This window comes from Lissotriton vulgaris, chromosome 1_1 (genome assembly GCF_964263255.1).
Source record: "Lissotriton vulgaris chromosome 1_1, aLisVul1.2, whole genome shotgun sequence".
Taxonomy (NCBI): domain Eukaryota; kingdom Metazoa; phylum Chordata; class Amphibia; order Caudata; family Salamandridae; genus Lissotriton; species Lissotriton vulgaris.
The window spans coordinates 1,584,547,966-1,584,562,717 of record NC_141685.1 but is presented as its reverse complement, the minus strand read 5'-3'; the positions used below and the strand labels follow the sequence as shown (position 1 = coordinate 1,584,562,717).

The following is a 14,752-nucleotide window of genomic DNA, read 5'->3' as shown; positions in this document are numbered from 1 at the left end:
GCGACGTGTGTGGTGCTGTTGAGACAGCTCCCATGTCTGCTATTCGGTGCTACGTAATGGGCGGGAAGCACTGCTGATGGTGCTGAAGGGACAGCTCCTCTTGTAGTGCTGTACTCAAGAAGGAACAGGCGCTCGACGTGGGCAAAGCAGCGTGTCACAGAGTGTTGAAGGGACAGCTCCTCGGCGGGCTCCGAAGGGGATCGGCGCGGTGCTGAAGGGACTGCTCGGAGAGGCTCCACAAGGGAGAGCAGGCTGAAAGGGCTGTTCCGCGGCGGGTCCCGGGGGGACAGGCGTTCCGCGAGAACCTGGCAGCGCTGAGGGCGCGGTGCTGAAGGGTCAGCTCTTCGGCTGGCGAGTGGCAGGGCTCGGGGCTGCCGAGGCTCCCGCCCTCCCTCGCCAAAGCAAACGAGCGTAACAGAGCTTCAGAAGTGACAGCCCCTCCCGGCAGAGAAGTGTCAGCGAGGATGACCCATCACCGTGCTAGCTCCCCCTCCCCTGGCGGGAACCACCGCTTCTAAAGCGAGAAGCTCTCTGCCAAACATTGCGGAATGAGCTGGGGGAGGGCCGCCTCCAGGAGCTTGGTCTGACCCTGGAGCCGGGCACAGGGCCACTTGGACTCGCCCAACAAGTAGCTCTGCCCTGCGCACGCTCCTCACAGTGCTGTGTCTCCGCGAGCACCTGCATGGTGGAAAGCATCCTGCTGAGAGAAAGGGCACTTCATCTCAGCCTATTAAGGTACGGCGAGTGCCCCCTTCCCTCGTGTCTCCACACGCAGCGCCTGTTGATTATTTTCTAACATACAATTTGTGATTTCTGAATTGTCGCCTCCTTTCCGCCTGGATGTGCCTGCGATTTTATTTCTTTTACTGCCAAGAAAGCAACAGCTGTCAGTGCCATTAAAAGATTCTAGGCATGCTTCGGCAGCCGAAGCTGCCCGCTCTGAGTCAGACAGTCTGAGAGCACCCCAAGGAGACAGCGAGGGAAGAGGGCGATCACGGCAGGCTTGTCACTGCCTTTGATTTGAGCTATTTCATGTCTGCAGGGATCGTGTGTGTGTTGGGTGGGGGGGGGGGGGGGTGCGAGAGAATGAGAATAACACGGAGGAGAAGAACAGTATGTGGAGGAGGGAACCGAAAGATTTAGCGGAGATAGGTAAACAGAAATGCCATGAACTGAAAATAAAGATTATGAACTATATGCATGTGGCGTGGGAGTGTGCCGGTGGAGTTTACACCTGGCGGTGACTTGGGTTGTAATGTATGTGCTACAAGTCACACGTGCGCACTGTGGATTATCATGAACCAACTCCCAGATAAAAGACAAATCTCTGAATATAAATCAAGCCGGGGTGAGGGCCAGTCCTGAAACAAGTAGACCAGACCCACCAAGGGCAAGTGATGCGCGCTCTAAGAGCTCAACTCTCAGGCTGACATTGAGGCGTTTCACTCCAAGTCGCACGCTAGAGTTTTCATTTCTCTAATCGATGCTACCCCTAACGATTTCTTGTTTGCGTTTTTTAGGATCTGGGTTCCTATTATTCCATCCTGGGTTTCTTGATCTGTCGCCCGAGTCATGTCTGATCCAGAGAGATGGGCAAGATCGACGAGAACGAGAGGATAATCCTCAACGTCGGGGGCACCCGGCACGAGACCTACCGAAACACGCTGAAGACCCTCCCGGGGACTCGGCTAGCCCTGCTCGCCACAGAGGCCCAGAGTGAGTCGGGGGACCCCGAGCAGCAGCTGGTCCCGGCCTGCTTTGACCCTCCGAGCCCCCCATCGCCCAGATCCAATGAGTTTTTCTTTGATCGCCACCCTGGGGTCTTCGCCTATGTGCTTAACTACTACCGCACGGGCAAGCTGCACTGCCCGGCAGATGTGTGCGGGCCCCTCTTCGAGGAGGAGCTGGCCTTCTGGGGCATCGACGAGACGGACGTGGAGCCCTGCTGCTGGATGACCTACCGCCAGCACCGCGATGCCGAGGAGGCCCTGGACATCTTTGAGACCCCTGACCTCATTGGAGGGGACCCAGGAGGGCTTGGAGCCGACCCCGACGAAGAAGAACTGGACAAGAGGCTGGGGATTGAGGACGTGCTTGGGGGCCCCGAGGGCAAGCCTGGACGCTGGCGGCGGCTGCAGCCCCGAATTTGGGCGCTCTTTGAGGATCCTTATTCTTCCAGGGCCGCCAGGGTAAGGCCAGTCACTTCTTAATGTCTGTGCACTAGGAAATACCTAGCTCATCTTGAGTGGCAAGAAGTGGCCAACATTTTGGGAACTAGAGGTTTGGCTTCTGGTTCAATACCCTAGAAAGGATGTCGAGGCCCTAACTAGACACTGAATCCACTTATCTATACTCCAGCCTCAATCACCACCTGCATTTTGTTCACAAGCCAGAAGGTATCTTATAACTATGTTCCAAAAGTCATAATTTTGGAGAAAAAAAACAGTTTCGTCATTCATACAATATTTGAGGCCAATGTATTACGTTTGTAAATGAATTGACAACCAGGAGCTATGGCCAGCAGCCAGTAGCCCAAAACACAATAATGTAACCTTCGTATTCAATACCATAATTAATAACAGCAACAGTTATCATTTTAAAAGGAGAACGTTCTCAATGCTCGAAGTGAATACACAGTCCACGCAAAGTTCATGGGAATGAGACAAAGTGATACACATAAATAAAAGTAAGGTAAAGACGAAAAGTAATGATAGTTTAATAATGTGCATGAGTAAAAGTAAAGGTCAAAAGTTCATATATGCGTAATTTCACAATGAATATCCTTGTTCAACCAGAAAACTGCCGACAGCGTTTCAGCCTTTTTTAGTTTATCAAGTCATCATCAGGACAAAAAGGAGCACAAATGATTTGATTACTGCTTGTATAAGTTTCAATGGATAGGATGAATTCAAGAGTGATCAAATAATTTAATGAAGGAAGTAGTAGAGCGTCTGTACTGACAAAATGAGGACGATCAAAACACCTTCAACAGTTTTACGACTGAAAAAGGACATTTATTGTGCAATAATGGATGTATGAACTTTTGACCTTTACTTTTATTCATGCACAATATTGTAGTATCAATATTTTTCACAGTTAATTTACTTTTCTTTATGTGTATCACTTTGCGCCATTAACACAAACTTCACAAGTACAGTGTGTTCACTTTGCATACTGAGCACTTTCTCCTTTTAAAATAATAATTAATGCCGGTGATAATTAATTGAATAAGAAGATTAAATACTTGTCTTTTGGATAATCATATATCCTGTTATGTAATTCATTTACAAATGCAATATATTGGTCACAAGTATTGTATGAATGACAACATTGTTTTTTTCAAAATAATGCCCCTTGGGACATTGTTGTAAGATACAGATATTGCCTAGACCCCTGCTGGTTTATGCGTGACTCCTGTTGCATATACTACAAGCCATAACATATGCATTGTGCAGTAAGCAGAGGTACACCAAAATGAAGCCATTCGTAGTAGTTTAGCTCAACTGGCCGATCTCCCAGCTGCTGGGGTATGCTGGGCAAGCGGTGAATAAGTGTATCATGTAAACCTGTACCCCAAAAAGCAGTGCTTGGTTGTGTATTATGCATTCATTCATTTAGTGCACACTTTTTCTGTACATTGAGCATTAGAATGTTAATTCGGCTTTTCTAGTGACTGATTACTTGTGATCGCAATATTTCACTTTCTTGGAGTTTATGGGGGGAATTTCACTATGTGTGGTGAGCTAAATCTGACATACGTGAGCTCTAACCATGTGCATGATAGCTCTTGTATCATGTCATCCTAGCATTGGAAAGACGCTTTTCCGGATTGTGATTTAATTTTACTGTCTTTTTTTTCTGGCACACGAAACTACATTCAGAGGTTTAGGTCTATCACTTTGTAAATGATTGTGACATGGCAGCGAAGCATTAACTTTGTGAATTCCTCCTAACTTCTCAGAAGGTCAGCAGAGGTCATTCAGGTCAGAATGGCCCTGGCTTGGAAGCGGATCTGGTGTGGTGTTTGTTTGGCATTTCATTGTTGATTGTTGGTAGACATGAATAGTTGATCTGAATTTATAGAATGATGTCTCTTAGTTCAAGTGCATATGAAACATAAAGAAGAAACTAAAACACGGCCAAACTCAAGTAGACTGCAAAAAGTAGGCCTGTGGAATGAGGTGTGAAAGCGAATTGTTCAAACTGGAAACGATGCTTCTCTTTGCTTTTGTTTTTCACATGCATGATTACCATCGTTCAATCTTACGCATGAGACGACAAAGGTGACGTGCTGACGCCACTTAAGGTGTTGTACGTGTACTCCCTGAATGTTAGCACAGTACATCTCCTTTTGTCAGTAGCATATATAAATTCAAAAGGTGATAGGGCCTTTCAATTACAAACTGATATGTGATGGGGGGTTGCCACATTTGGAACACTTAAACATATGCATCTCCTGCTGGCTGCCATATTTACTTTGCTGATGTGATCGCTGTGTTACATATTTGTGATTTTGCCAAGTGCTGTTGGTATTTGGTTGCTGATGGGGTTTTTCGCATGTTTCAAATTAGGAGATTTCGTGTGCCTTCGGACAGTAGAGGCAAATTATGAATGAACGTGCATTTCCAGACGCAAACCCACAGTTATTTTAAATGGAATTTGCTCCCATCAGTTGAAGAAAATGAAACACAGTGAAAACAAAAACAATGTTTATGTAATATTTTATTCTGGTGCTTTCACGTGCGCTGAAGCAATACCAGTTTTTGCAGTGAAGGAAGTGACAGAGGAAGTCTTTGGATAGGATCACTGAACATTCGTAATAGTGAAAGTGGGATTAGAACGCAGGTTAATGGATTCCATGATCAAGAACGGATCCAGAATGGGCGGACCATACAAGGAGTAAACATTGGACACTATCACCCTCTTTGCTTGGCCTAATAACCAAAGCAGAGCTTTACTCACTGCTGGCTGCACTTCATGACACCATGAACCCCATATCTCTTACCCTGCACCATAGGACGAACATGCAGCCAATTGCACTTAACACTTCACCCTACAATTATAACCATGCACCCAATAGCACACCTCTCCACTCACTGCACCAAATGGCACACCGCTCCACTCACTGCACCCAATGGCACACCGCTCCACTCACTGCAGCCAATGGCTTACCGCTCCACTCACTGCACCCAATGGCACACCGCTCCACTCACTGCACCCAATGGCACACCGCTCCACTCACTGCACCCAATGGCACATCGCTCCACACACTGCACCCAATGGCTTACCGCTCCACTCACTGCACCCAATGGCACACCGCTCCACTCACTGCACCCAATGGCACACCGCTCCACACACTTCACCCAATGGCACACCGCTCCACACACTGCACCCAATGGCACATCGCTCCACTCACTGCATGCACCCAATGGCACACCGCTCCACTCACTGCAGCCAATGGCTTACCGCTCCACTCACTGCACCCAATGGCACACCGCTCCACTCACTGCACCCAATGGCACACCGCTCCACACACTGCAGCCAATGGCTTACCGCTCCACTCACTGCACCCAATGGCTTACCGCTCCACTCACTGCACCCAATGGCACACCGCTCCACACACTGCAGCCAATGGCTTACCGCTCCACTCGCTGCACCCAATGGCTTACCGCTCCACTCACTGCACCCAATGGCACACCGCTCCACACACTGCAGCCAGTGGCTTACCGCTCCACTCACTGCACCCAATGTCTTACCTCTCCACTCACTGCACCCAATGGCACACCGCTCCACACACTGCAGCCAATGGCTTACCGCTCCACTCACTGCACCCAATGGCTTACCGCTCCACTCAAAGCACCTAATGGCTTACCGCTCCACTCAATGCACCCAATGGCTTACCGCTCCACTCACTGCACCCAATGGCTTACCGCTCCACTCACTGCACCCAATGGCTTACCGCTCCACTCACTGCCCCCCAATGGCACACCGCTCCACTCATTGCACCCAATGGCACACCGCTCCACACACTGCAGCCAATGGCTTACCGCTCCACTCACTGCACCCAATGGCACACCGCTCCACTCACTGTACCCAATGGCACACCGCTCCACACACTGCAGTCAATGGCTTACCACTCCACACACTACACCCAATGGCTTACCGCTCCACTCAATGCACCCAATGGCTTACCGCTCCACTCACTGCACCCAAAGTTCTGATACTCCACTCACTGAACCCACACTGTACCATTGCATTAAAAAAACACTCCAACTGTATTCAATAGGAAATGCGCTACACTGACTACACTCATTCTGCACACCACAGCACTCACACTGCACATGATAACACTGTTACTGCACCACAGACCAAATACTACTTTACTTTACACTAAGCTGCACTCAAATTACATTTACCTAAACTCAGCCTGCATGCCACTGCACTAACACGGCAGTCTAAAGCAAGCACAGATATGGCAGCACTCTTGCTGTCCCCTGAGCAACCACACCAAGAGCACTCACCCTTCGCCATTGATTTAACATCTCATGCCACCGCACTCATTCTGGTTACCAACACACATGAATATAGCATGTTACAACACATATTATTACATTGCGTTCATTAACAACGCAGTTGTTACAACGACCGTGTTGTTACAACGCGATACCTTTACACCGCAAGTCATTAGCTCGGCTTGCTGTAGGGGGCGTACTGGACTTAAGGATAGTATAATTTACTATTTCAACTCCAGCCTGCTCAACAGTAGGGAAGGTGTCAGAATAGTAAAATATTCTATTCCTTAGGTTGGGGCGCCCCCTACAGAAAGTCGATCTAATGACTTGTGATGTAAAGGCATTGCGTTCTTATGACGTGCTTGTTGTAACAATTGTGTTGTAAAGGGAATGCGATGTAATGACTGCGTTGTAAAGGCTGTTTCCCCCACAAACATTTTCTACATGCAGACCTTCTCACTTACACTGCACACCACAGTGCTCAGAGACCACACCGCATCACTCAAGTTACCTCAGAACTCTTAGACTACACCCCATAGAAAGTACTTGGGGCGTCCAGTTCAAACTAAGAACCGATCAGTTGCTGCTTACCATGACCCCACAGTGTTTCATCTCTCAAGCCCGTCTTCAAATTGGAGTATTTTATTTGTAATTTCCTACAAGTCACGTAGTGAAATGAAAAAGGCTTGCGATTAACATTGTATTTGTTGAGTGCGACATTCTGCATCAACCTACCTATACAGCAGGTCAGACTACTTCATGTCAGGGGGCACCATCTTGTTTGGGGAAGATGGCAAGCCTGGTCCTTGCATCAGAAAGCTATGTTAACTCGACCATGGAAAGACGTTGCAGGAGTGCAGAACTTATGTTTGCTAAATTAACTAAATCTACGTGCGGTTTTGTATTGGCGGATGTGCAAACATCACTAATCGAAATTGTTTTAATGGAATGCACCCACAGGCGTGTCACGTTATAGGTTCTGCTTCCGAAATTGTCAGAACAGAACAATTATTGCTTAAAGAAAGCGTCACATTCTGACTCGAAACTTTTGCTTTTTAAATTCCGTACATTCCAGACACATTGATTGGTCAGATGTTTGTTAATATCTGAGCAGGTAATTGCGATGTTTCCCAGCAGCATTCCTACCTAAGGATGAACTTGCTCACTTTTTGCAACATGGCGGCTTCTGTACAGCATCACCTAACTCTGGTGTGACACAATAAGTATACAAAAGGTGATGATTGGAATGTTTGAATTAATATCAGCAACTGGTAATCACTCAGCCGCATCCCAGACCATCGTTATTTTGCTCACCATGCCACCTCAGTTTGGACCCAGCTATATGCAGATCAGTCTTGACCCTGCTCCAATAGGAACAGTCCTGCTCAAACTGCCAAATCAGGCCCTCCCGAACCGGAACACAAGCAACCCAAACGGGTACCGCCCTAGTTATGGGTATATCAGCCCAGTTCCAGTTGCAGTGACACACTGAGCACAAGAGCCAGGTCTGGGCATACCCGTCCCACACAGTAAGTATACACAACTGTGACTAGGGTGAAACCGGATTTAGTAGATTGTGTTCCAGTTCAGGGAGGACCGGTCCTGACCTGGCAGTTCCGGCTGGACTATTCCCATGAGGAGCTGGGTCAAGACTGATTTTCATTTGGCTGGGTACAAACTAAAGTGGCATGGTGGGTAAAAAACGATGGATTAGGATGCAGCCCGAGCGATTGCCTCTAGCTGAGATTAATTCAAACATTCCATCCTCTGGCGTGTGCATCATAGGTTCAAACAAGCCTGGTCCAAGACAGATCGACAGCGTAGCCACTGACTACGAAAATGATTTGATTAGGTTCATTGTATTAAAATGTATTTTTTTATGTGGCTAATGTGCCACAGATCCGGACCTATTACCAACAGAGTTCCGCGTGGCATCTGAAGTAGCTCTTCTGTTTCCTCTCTTCGGGCAGAAGCACGTGCCTTCTTCGTGTGTCATCGCGTGCCCTGCAACCTTGACGGAAACCGTCATTTACACGTTCCGCAGTGAAAGTACACATGCCAGAGACATACGTGCTTTGATTCCGATGATCAGGGAGGCATTTAGTATTTATGATTTGTGACTTTTTTCCTTCCCTAAACCGCGCCTCTAAAAATAGAAATGTACAGAAATTGAAATATAAGTTGTCATGGTAACCTGTTGTGGAGAGAGGAAGAGAGGAGGACAGGGAGGAAGATGAGGGAGGGAGGTAGTGAGACAGGGACTTGGAGGGAGAGAGAGGTGGGGGGCAGAGGAGTCGGCGGAGGGAAAGGACGGCGGGAGGATGATGGAGAGAAAATGAAAGGCTAGAGAGGGGGGGGAGAGGGCTCTGGGTTCATTCATGACTCGAGAGAGATTGGGCCGGTGCTCCTATGGAAGACATAACATTGGAAAGACATAGGTGGAAACAAAACAGAACACAGAACGAACGATAGAAGGAAAGGACTAAAAGAGCGTGGGGAAGAGAGTGGGGCGGTGGACAGAGTTAGAGAAGGGCGCAGAGAAACGTGGAAGAACAGGAACCATAGAGACGTTAGGAAGGGCCATATGGGAGTGATAGACATGACGATATTTTAACCTTGAGAACTCCCAAAAAGAAGCATATTGCTGAACAAGGCGCTTCACTGACACTGGTTACACCGCAGGTCACCCCAACGGCCATTGATACTCAGAAGACATGCGCGTGTTTTATTTAAACTCTGAATTTACTATTTGAACGTGTGTTCTGAGTGGCAAGGGCGAAACCAGCTGAAAGTTAACGAGCTGACCTTGATAATAAGCCGATCCCGATGAAGAGCTCATCCAGCCATGGCAGCATCCCATGAACTGCCCAGGGAGATGCTGTGTTTACTGGTCTGCACTAACTTGTAGCGAGATGCTATTTAGCGCCATGTTTCTTTTTTGGAAGTGGCGGGCTATTTTTCTCTACATCTTTTTTTAGTCAGCCCTGTTTGCCGCCAGTGGCTAAACAACGATGTGTAGCATCTTGAAGACTCCAGAGACGGCCGCTGAAATGAATGCAGCCGATTAGCACACCATTTAAACCTCTCAAAACAATGGCACCACTCTGGGCATTTCATGTACTGTGGCCTGCAGAACGGGACCGGAAAAGGCTATCATTAGTGCAGCAGGTGCAGTGGCACCAGAGCATGGCCCAGAGGATGTAAAGGGCCACCGTACTGCAGTTAATGCTGCCTTTACTCCCAAAACAGAAGGGAGTTAATTCTTTTCAGTGCTTTATTAGGGCCCATATCACCCTTGCTATGACACTGGGGTTGTCTAAATCATACCAATAAATGTAAACAGCCTACTGGTGTTAGTGTTAAGCACCTAGAGGTGTAATATCAACTGTTAGCGCCTGGTCGAGATGTGGTCTTCTAGTTTAGGAAACATTCATTCAAATATTTATCGCGTGCCTATATTGCAAATGTCCTTTGTGCAAATGACTTAACATTCCTTACTTCAATTTCACAATTATAAATTGAGAGTACCATCATCCTCTGGGGACAGCAGTTGCAGCATTTCTAGGATATTTAATAAACAAGTCTAACATTGTCTTTTTTATGGATGTATGACGTTACAACGCATACTTTTACCACGCATACCATTACAACGCGGTTTTTACAATGCATACCATTACAACGCATAGCGCTTTGGGGTGCTGGATAGTGAATAGTTTAATTTACTATTCCAACTCCAGTCCCCGTGGACACTAGGGAAGGTGTTGGATAGTAAATTAAACTTATTCCCTATCCTAGAGCGCCCCCCAGCGCAATGCGTTGTAATGGTTAGCGTTGTAATGACTGCGTTGTAATGGTAGTGCGTGGTAAAAGATTCGTTGTAAAGGTTGTATACCCTTTTTTATTCACAAGTCCAGCTTAGAGAGCAGCCTTCTTGCTCTTTTATTCTACTCGCCTCTCTGGTGGTGGGAATTATTGTTGACAATGCCATTTCACTTATAGAATACTAAAGAAATGAAGACATGTTGATTCCAGGCCTGCGCGCAGGGTTGCTGCAGCAAAGCGAGATCCCACCGGAAATGACTCATTCTGATTGATTGGCGTCTCAGCGGCCGGGGATGGATCACACGAGGAGTCATTCAGTGAATCTACCCGCCTCTTTCCTCTGAGTCATCATTAGAGCAGATAACTCTCTTTAATTCTGTCTGTGCAAAGACAAGGCATCTGTTGCCATGACATGTACTGTTTGCACCTGGGAAAAACCATTACACCACCACCGTACTCTGTTTTTGCTGTGTGTGTCACAAGGAATAGAGTGAACTGAATTTTGTCTTGATTTTTTAGAAAAGAGATGCCCTTAAACAATTGGGAAACATACGCAGAGCATTGATTGTTTTTAAATCATGTTGCTTGCATACAGTTGTCTAAAAGATTACTTGGTCATTACATAACTAGGAACTTTGATTGGCATGCTATGGCCGAGTGGTGAGAGTCTTGAAGTGAGGTTTCACTGACCGCAGAAAGACGTAGTGTAGGAAGTTGTCTTGCACAACCCTGAATGAAGTAAGTCTATGAAGCAGCGATAATGGCCAGAGGCAGTGATAGCTCTTCCTGGTTTCCTCCAGGCGATAAAGTGTGATTTCTCAGACAGCTGTAGGAAGTACTTCCGTTCTTCTCCTTAACCAATCTTGTTGAGAAGCACCAGTAGGGGGAGCAGGGGAGTCTTAAAGAGTAAAACTTGAAAGCCATAGGAATCTAAACTGATTCCTAGTTAAGCTCCCCACTTTTCTGTTCCACTTACCCAATGGCGTGATATGGTTCCTGCTTTGAGCGAGTGCTTTAAGGCAAATGGAATCCCCTAGAGATGGTAAAAAAAGCGATTACAAGCTGTGTTTTTTTAAGCAGGTAGAAATCTCTCCTACCCTCTAACTGAAAAACGAAGTGCCAAGGTCATCTTGTTTTCCTACATAGGCATTTGTTTGAAACCACACTCACAGCTTCACACAGAGAGGAGTCAGTGGATGTGGCAGGAACCCATCAATTGAACAGACTAAGTCAGATTAGACCATTGACAACACCCCCCATTGTAGATAATTAGCTGCATAGGCTAACACTGGAATATGTTACTTAACTATAAATATTGCTAGGAAGGGGCTCAAAATGTAATTCAGGGACTTAAAAGATTGGCAATGATAAATCTAACATCTTGCCACTGTTGAATTTATCATAACTGGTACAGAAAATAAGTTATAGGACTTTCCTTTCTGTGAGCCAAAATCCAGCCTTCTAGAAGCCTTTACTGGTTGGTCAGCCTTAACAGACTTAACCAGGCTGCTTTGATGAGGTGAAAAGTGGCTTGCATTGAGCAGAGGTTATCTGATGGGTGAGCTCTGCAGTTGCAGAGGACATGCCAGGTTGAGGGCTATTAAATCAAACTGGGATTCAAAGAGAGCAGGGCAGTAAGGAATGCCAGCCAGGTCTACCCGCTCTTCCTGTACCCCCATCCAGATGGCAGGTCCGGGATTGGAATTTGCAGAAGCTCTGGAGGGGGAGTGTTAATGGAAATGAGCCACACCAGTAAGTTGGCTTAGCCAGCTTCTAGTCCAAAGGGGAGAAATTCTCCGTCCTGAAATTTAAAGTGCAGTACTTCGTGGGACTAGAATAATCCACACTTTGGAGTAAGCGGTCATGCTTTTGGGTGGCACCCGGCACTTCATTAAGGATGGGTGACTCCCCCGCTTGTTGCCCCAGATCATTGAATAAATATGTGAGAGCTGCATAGCAACTTGGATTTGCTGCCTGAAACTACAGGAAGGCCTGCCCTGCTGGAACCCTGGTCTGCACCCCAAAGGATTGTAATCTGAATGACTGCTTCTGTTGCACACTTGGAACTACAGCCCTGAGGACTTTGCCTTGCCCTTGCTTTAAAAAGGATTTAGGAGTGGACTCCCTGAAAGCAACAGGTTAACATAGCTTCCCTGCACCATCTCTCTCAAGAAGTACCCAGCCTGGAGTGCATCCAGTGGACTATTAAGGATTTGGCCAGGTGCATTGTGGGAATTGTAGCCGTGAACATCCAATGACCATCTCAGAACTTCTAAATCCTTGGATTTGTGTTTTGGACACTTTGAAACCTCAAGAGGAACTTCAGGAAGCAGTTTCAGAAGTTTGGAACAACTTTTAGAAAATGCTTAATTTTTTTTTTTTTTTAAGACCAACGGTCCCAAACTTTATTTAGTTTCACAGATAAGCCAGTAGTTATTCATACAGTGTCATAACAATGCATTATTGTCTCAAACGGCACTCAGCAAATAGTACATTGTGACAGTTCGGTTATACATGAGTGAAAATAAACATTAGCTGATGGAAGTGCATTAGTCCATAAGTGACAGTACCAGGAAATGTCTCATGATGCAGTGCTCGCAGGTCGTAGCACTGCAGAAGGACCAGCGTGGTCACGAGAGCCAACAGTCATTGTTCGGAGTCGAGTTCCCTGATCAGTACGGTAGCGGGTAGAGGCGGTGTCATACCCTCTGCTGTCGTATGGGTCGCTGGGTGCCTGTTCCCTGACCACGGACGCATCCAGCCTGCTTCATGCGAGACGTGAACAGGGAAGGGGGACCCAGCAGTATCATGAGTACAGTATGAACAGCCTCTGTGTCAACCAAAAGATATAACGGGGGAGCATAATACAAGGGGAGGGGAGAAACATTTCAATAACTGTTGGACTTGCATTTGCGTGGGTGGTAGTGTATCTAAAACTCTAGCTGTGTGTGGTGCATCCTGTGTGGGTCGCGCGGGGGCGGGGACAATTGGAGAGGCGGTGTCGCTGCGGCTGTAGGGCGAGGGGGGGGGCGAAAGGCGGGGGGGAGTGGCAGGGGACATCTCTGTCGTGCGAGGTCTCAGGAGCCGGGGGCAGGGGGGGGGGGGGTGGCGGCGAAGCCTGTGCCAAGTGATGGGCCCCTTCTATTTTGTGTCGGGGCGGCACTCAATGCCGGCCTGGGCGCACGCTCGGTGATAAGCTATTAGGGTAGCATCCCAGTCTTGGGCTATCGGGTATTTCCGTAGGCCAGCGGTTTCCTCCCTGTGTAGAGACACACTCTCCGCGCAAGCCCAGTTGCCAAGAGAGCGGCGTTAGAAAATGCTTAATAAGCAGCCCGAAAAGACGTCAAGAGTCAAGTCAACTAACTTCAACCATCACACCGGCCTAAATTTCAAATTTGTCCTGCTGAAAGCTCCAGACTTCCAGGATTTAACCGGGGCCTCGTACAAGAAGCAATCCGATGATGTTGCATTGAAATCGGCCTGCTTGAGGGGACAGCACAATCTCGAGACAAAATCCTCCAGAAAAGTTTCTAAGTCCACTTAGTGTATTCAACCAGACCTGCATTGTGGTTGGCCTCAAACTTTGACTTTGTCCCGGTCAAGTGCGACCAGATGTCCAAAGTTGGCACTATATGTTTTTAAGCACTATAAAGGGAGTCATCTTAAATAATTCAAATCTCTGGTTCCCTATATTGGATTTTGCCACTTTGGTGTTATTTTAAAGTTACAAATATTTTCTATCTTTATAAATTGTGTGGGATTTTTATTGTGTGCTGTGTCTTACTTTTTAATGCATTGGTGCTTTTCAATGCTTTACATACCTGCCTCCTGAGTTAAGCCTGCCTTCTCATCGCAGCTACAAAGGGTTGAGCCAGGGGCTAATGTATGTATTGATACCTTATCTTAACCTTGTATTGCATTGGTGGCCTTATTGCATATATACCCCTACTAATAATCTATCATCCAACACCAGGCATCTAACTTGGTCCCAAAAACTGTAAGATGTTACTTTGATGAAGCTTACAATATCCACTTGTGAAACTTCTTAGTAATGAAGATGCAGATGAACCATTGTTATTGGCTATGAGCTCTACTGGAAGCATGCATTATAACAAATCAGGGCCAATGGTGAGGTAAAAGAAGTCAGATATATTTTCTTTGCCAATGAATTCTATGTCAATCACCAGCCTAGTTATGAGGTTAATGTAGGAATAACCTTTTATGCTTAGAGATGGGCAGACATTCTTATACAGTCACTCCCTCTACCACCTGGTCTGTTTGAAAACATATTCTTGTCCATTCTTTACAAAAGCATGACCTGTCAGAGGAACAAAGCTTAAGGAGGGACATTCCTTTTCAGAGCTGGTATTTTCTCAATCCAGTGTGTGTGTAGTGAGGACTCTAGTAAATACCCAGGC

The 14,752-nt window shown here is 46.8% G+C and overlaps 1 protein-coding gene across 3 annotated transcripts in view; it reads left to right on the top strand.

The window, feature by feature from the left end:
* The first annotated feature begins 267 nt into the window (after window positions 1-267).
* The window catches only part of KCNC2 (potassium voltage-gated channel subfamily C member 2), a 736,065-nt gene continuing 721,580 nt past the window's right edge, over window positions 268-14,752 (top strand). For all 3 annotated transcript variants that reach the window (XM_086918116.1, XM_086918113.1, XM_086918110.1), the window contains exons 1-2: window positions 268-735; window positions 1,521-2,189. In XM_086918116.1, the coding sequence (XP_086774242.1) occupies window positions 1,590-2,189 (600 nt within the window). In that variant the 5' untranslated portion in view covers window positions 268-735; window positions 1,521-1,589. The remainder of the gene's footprint in view (window positions 736-1,520; window positions 2,190-14,752) is intronic.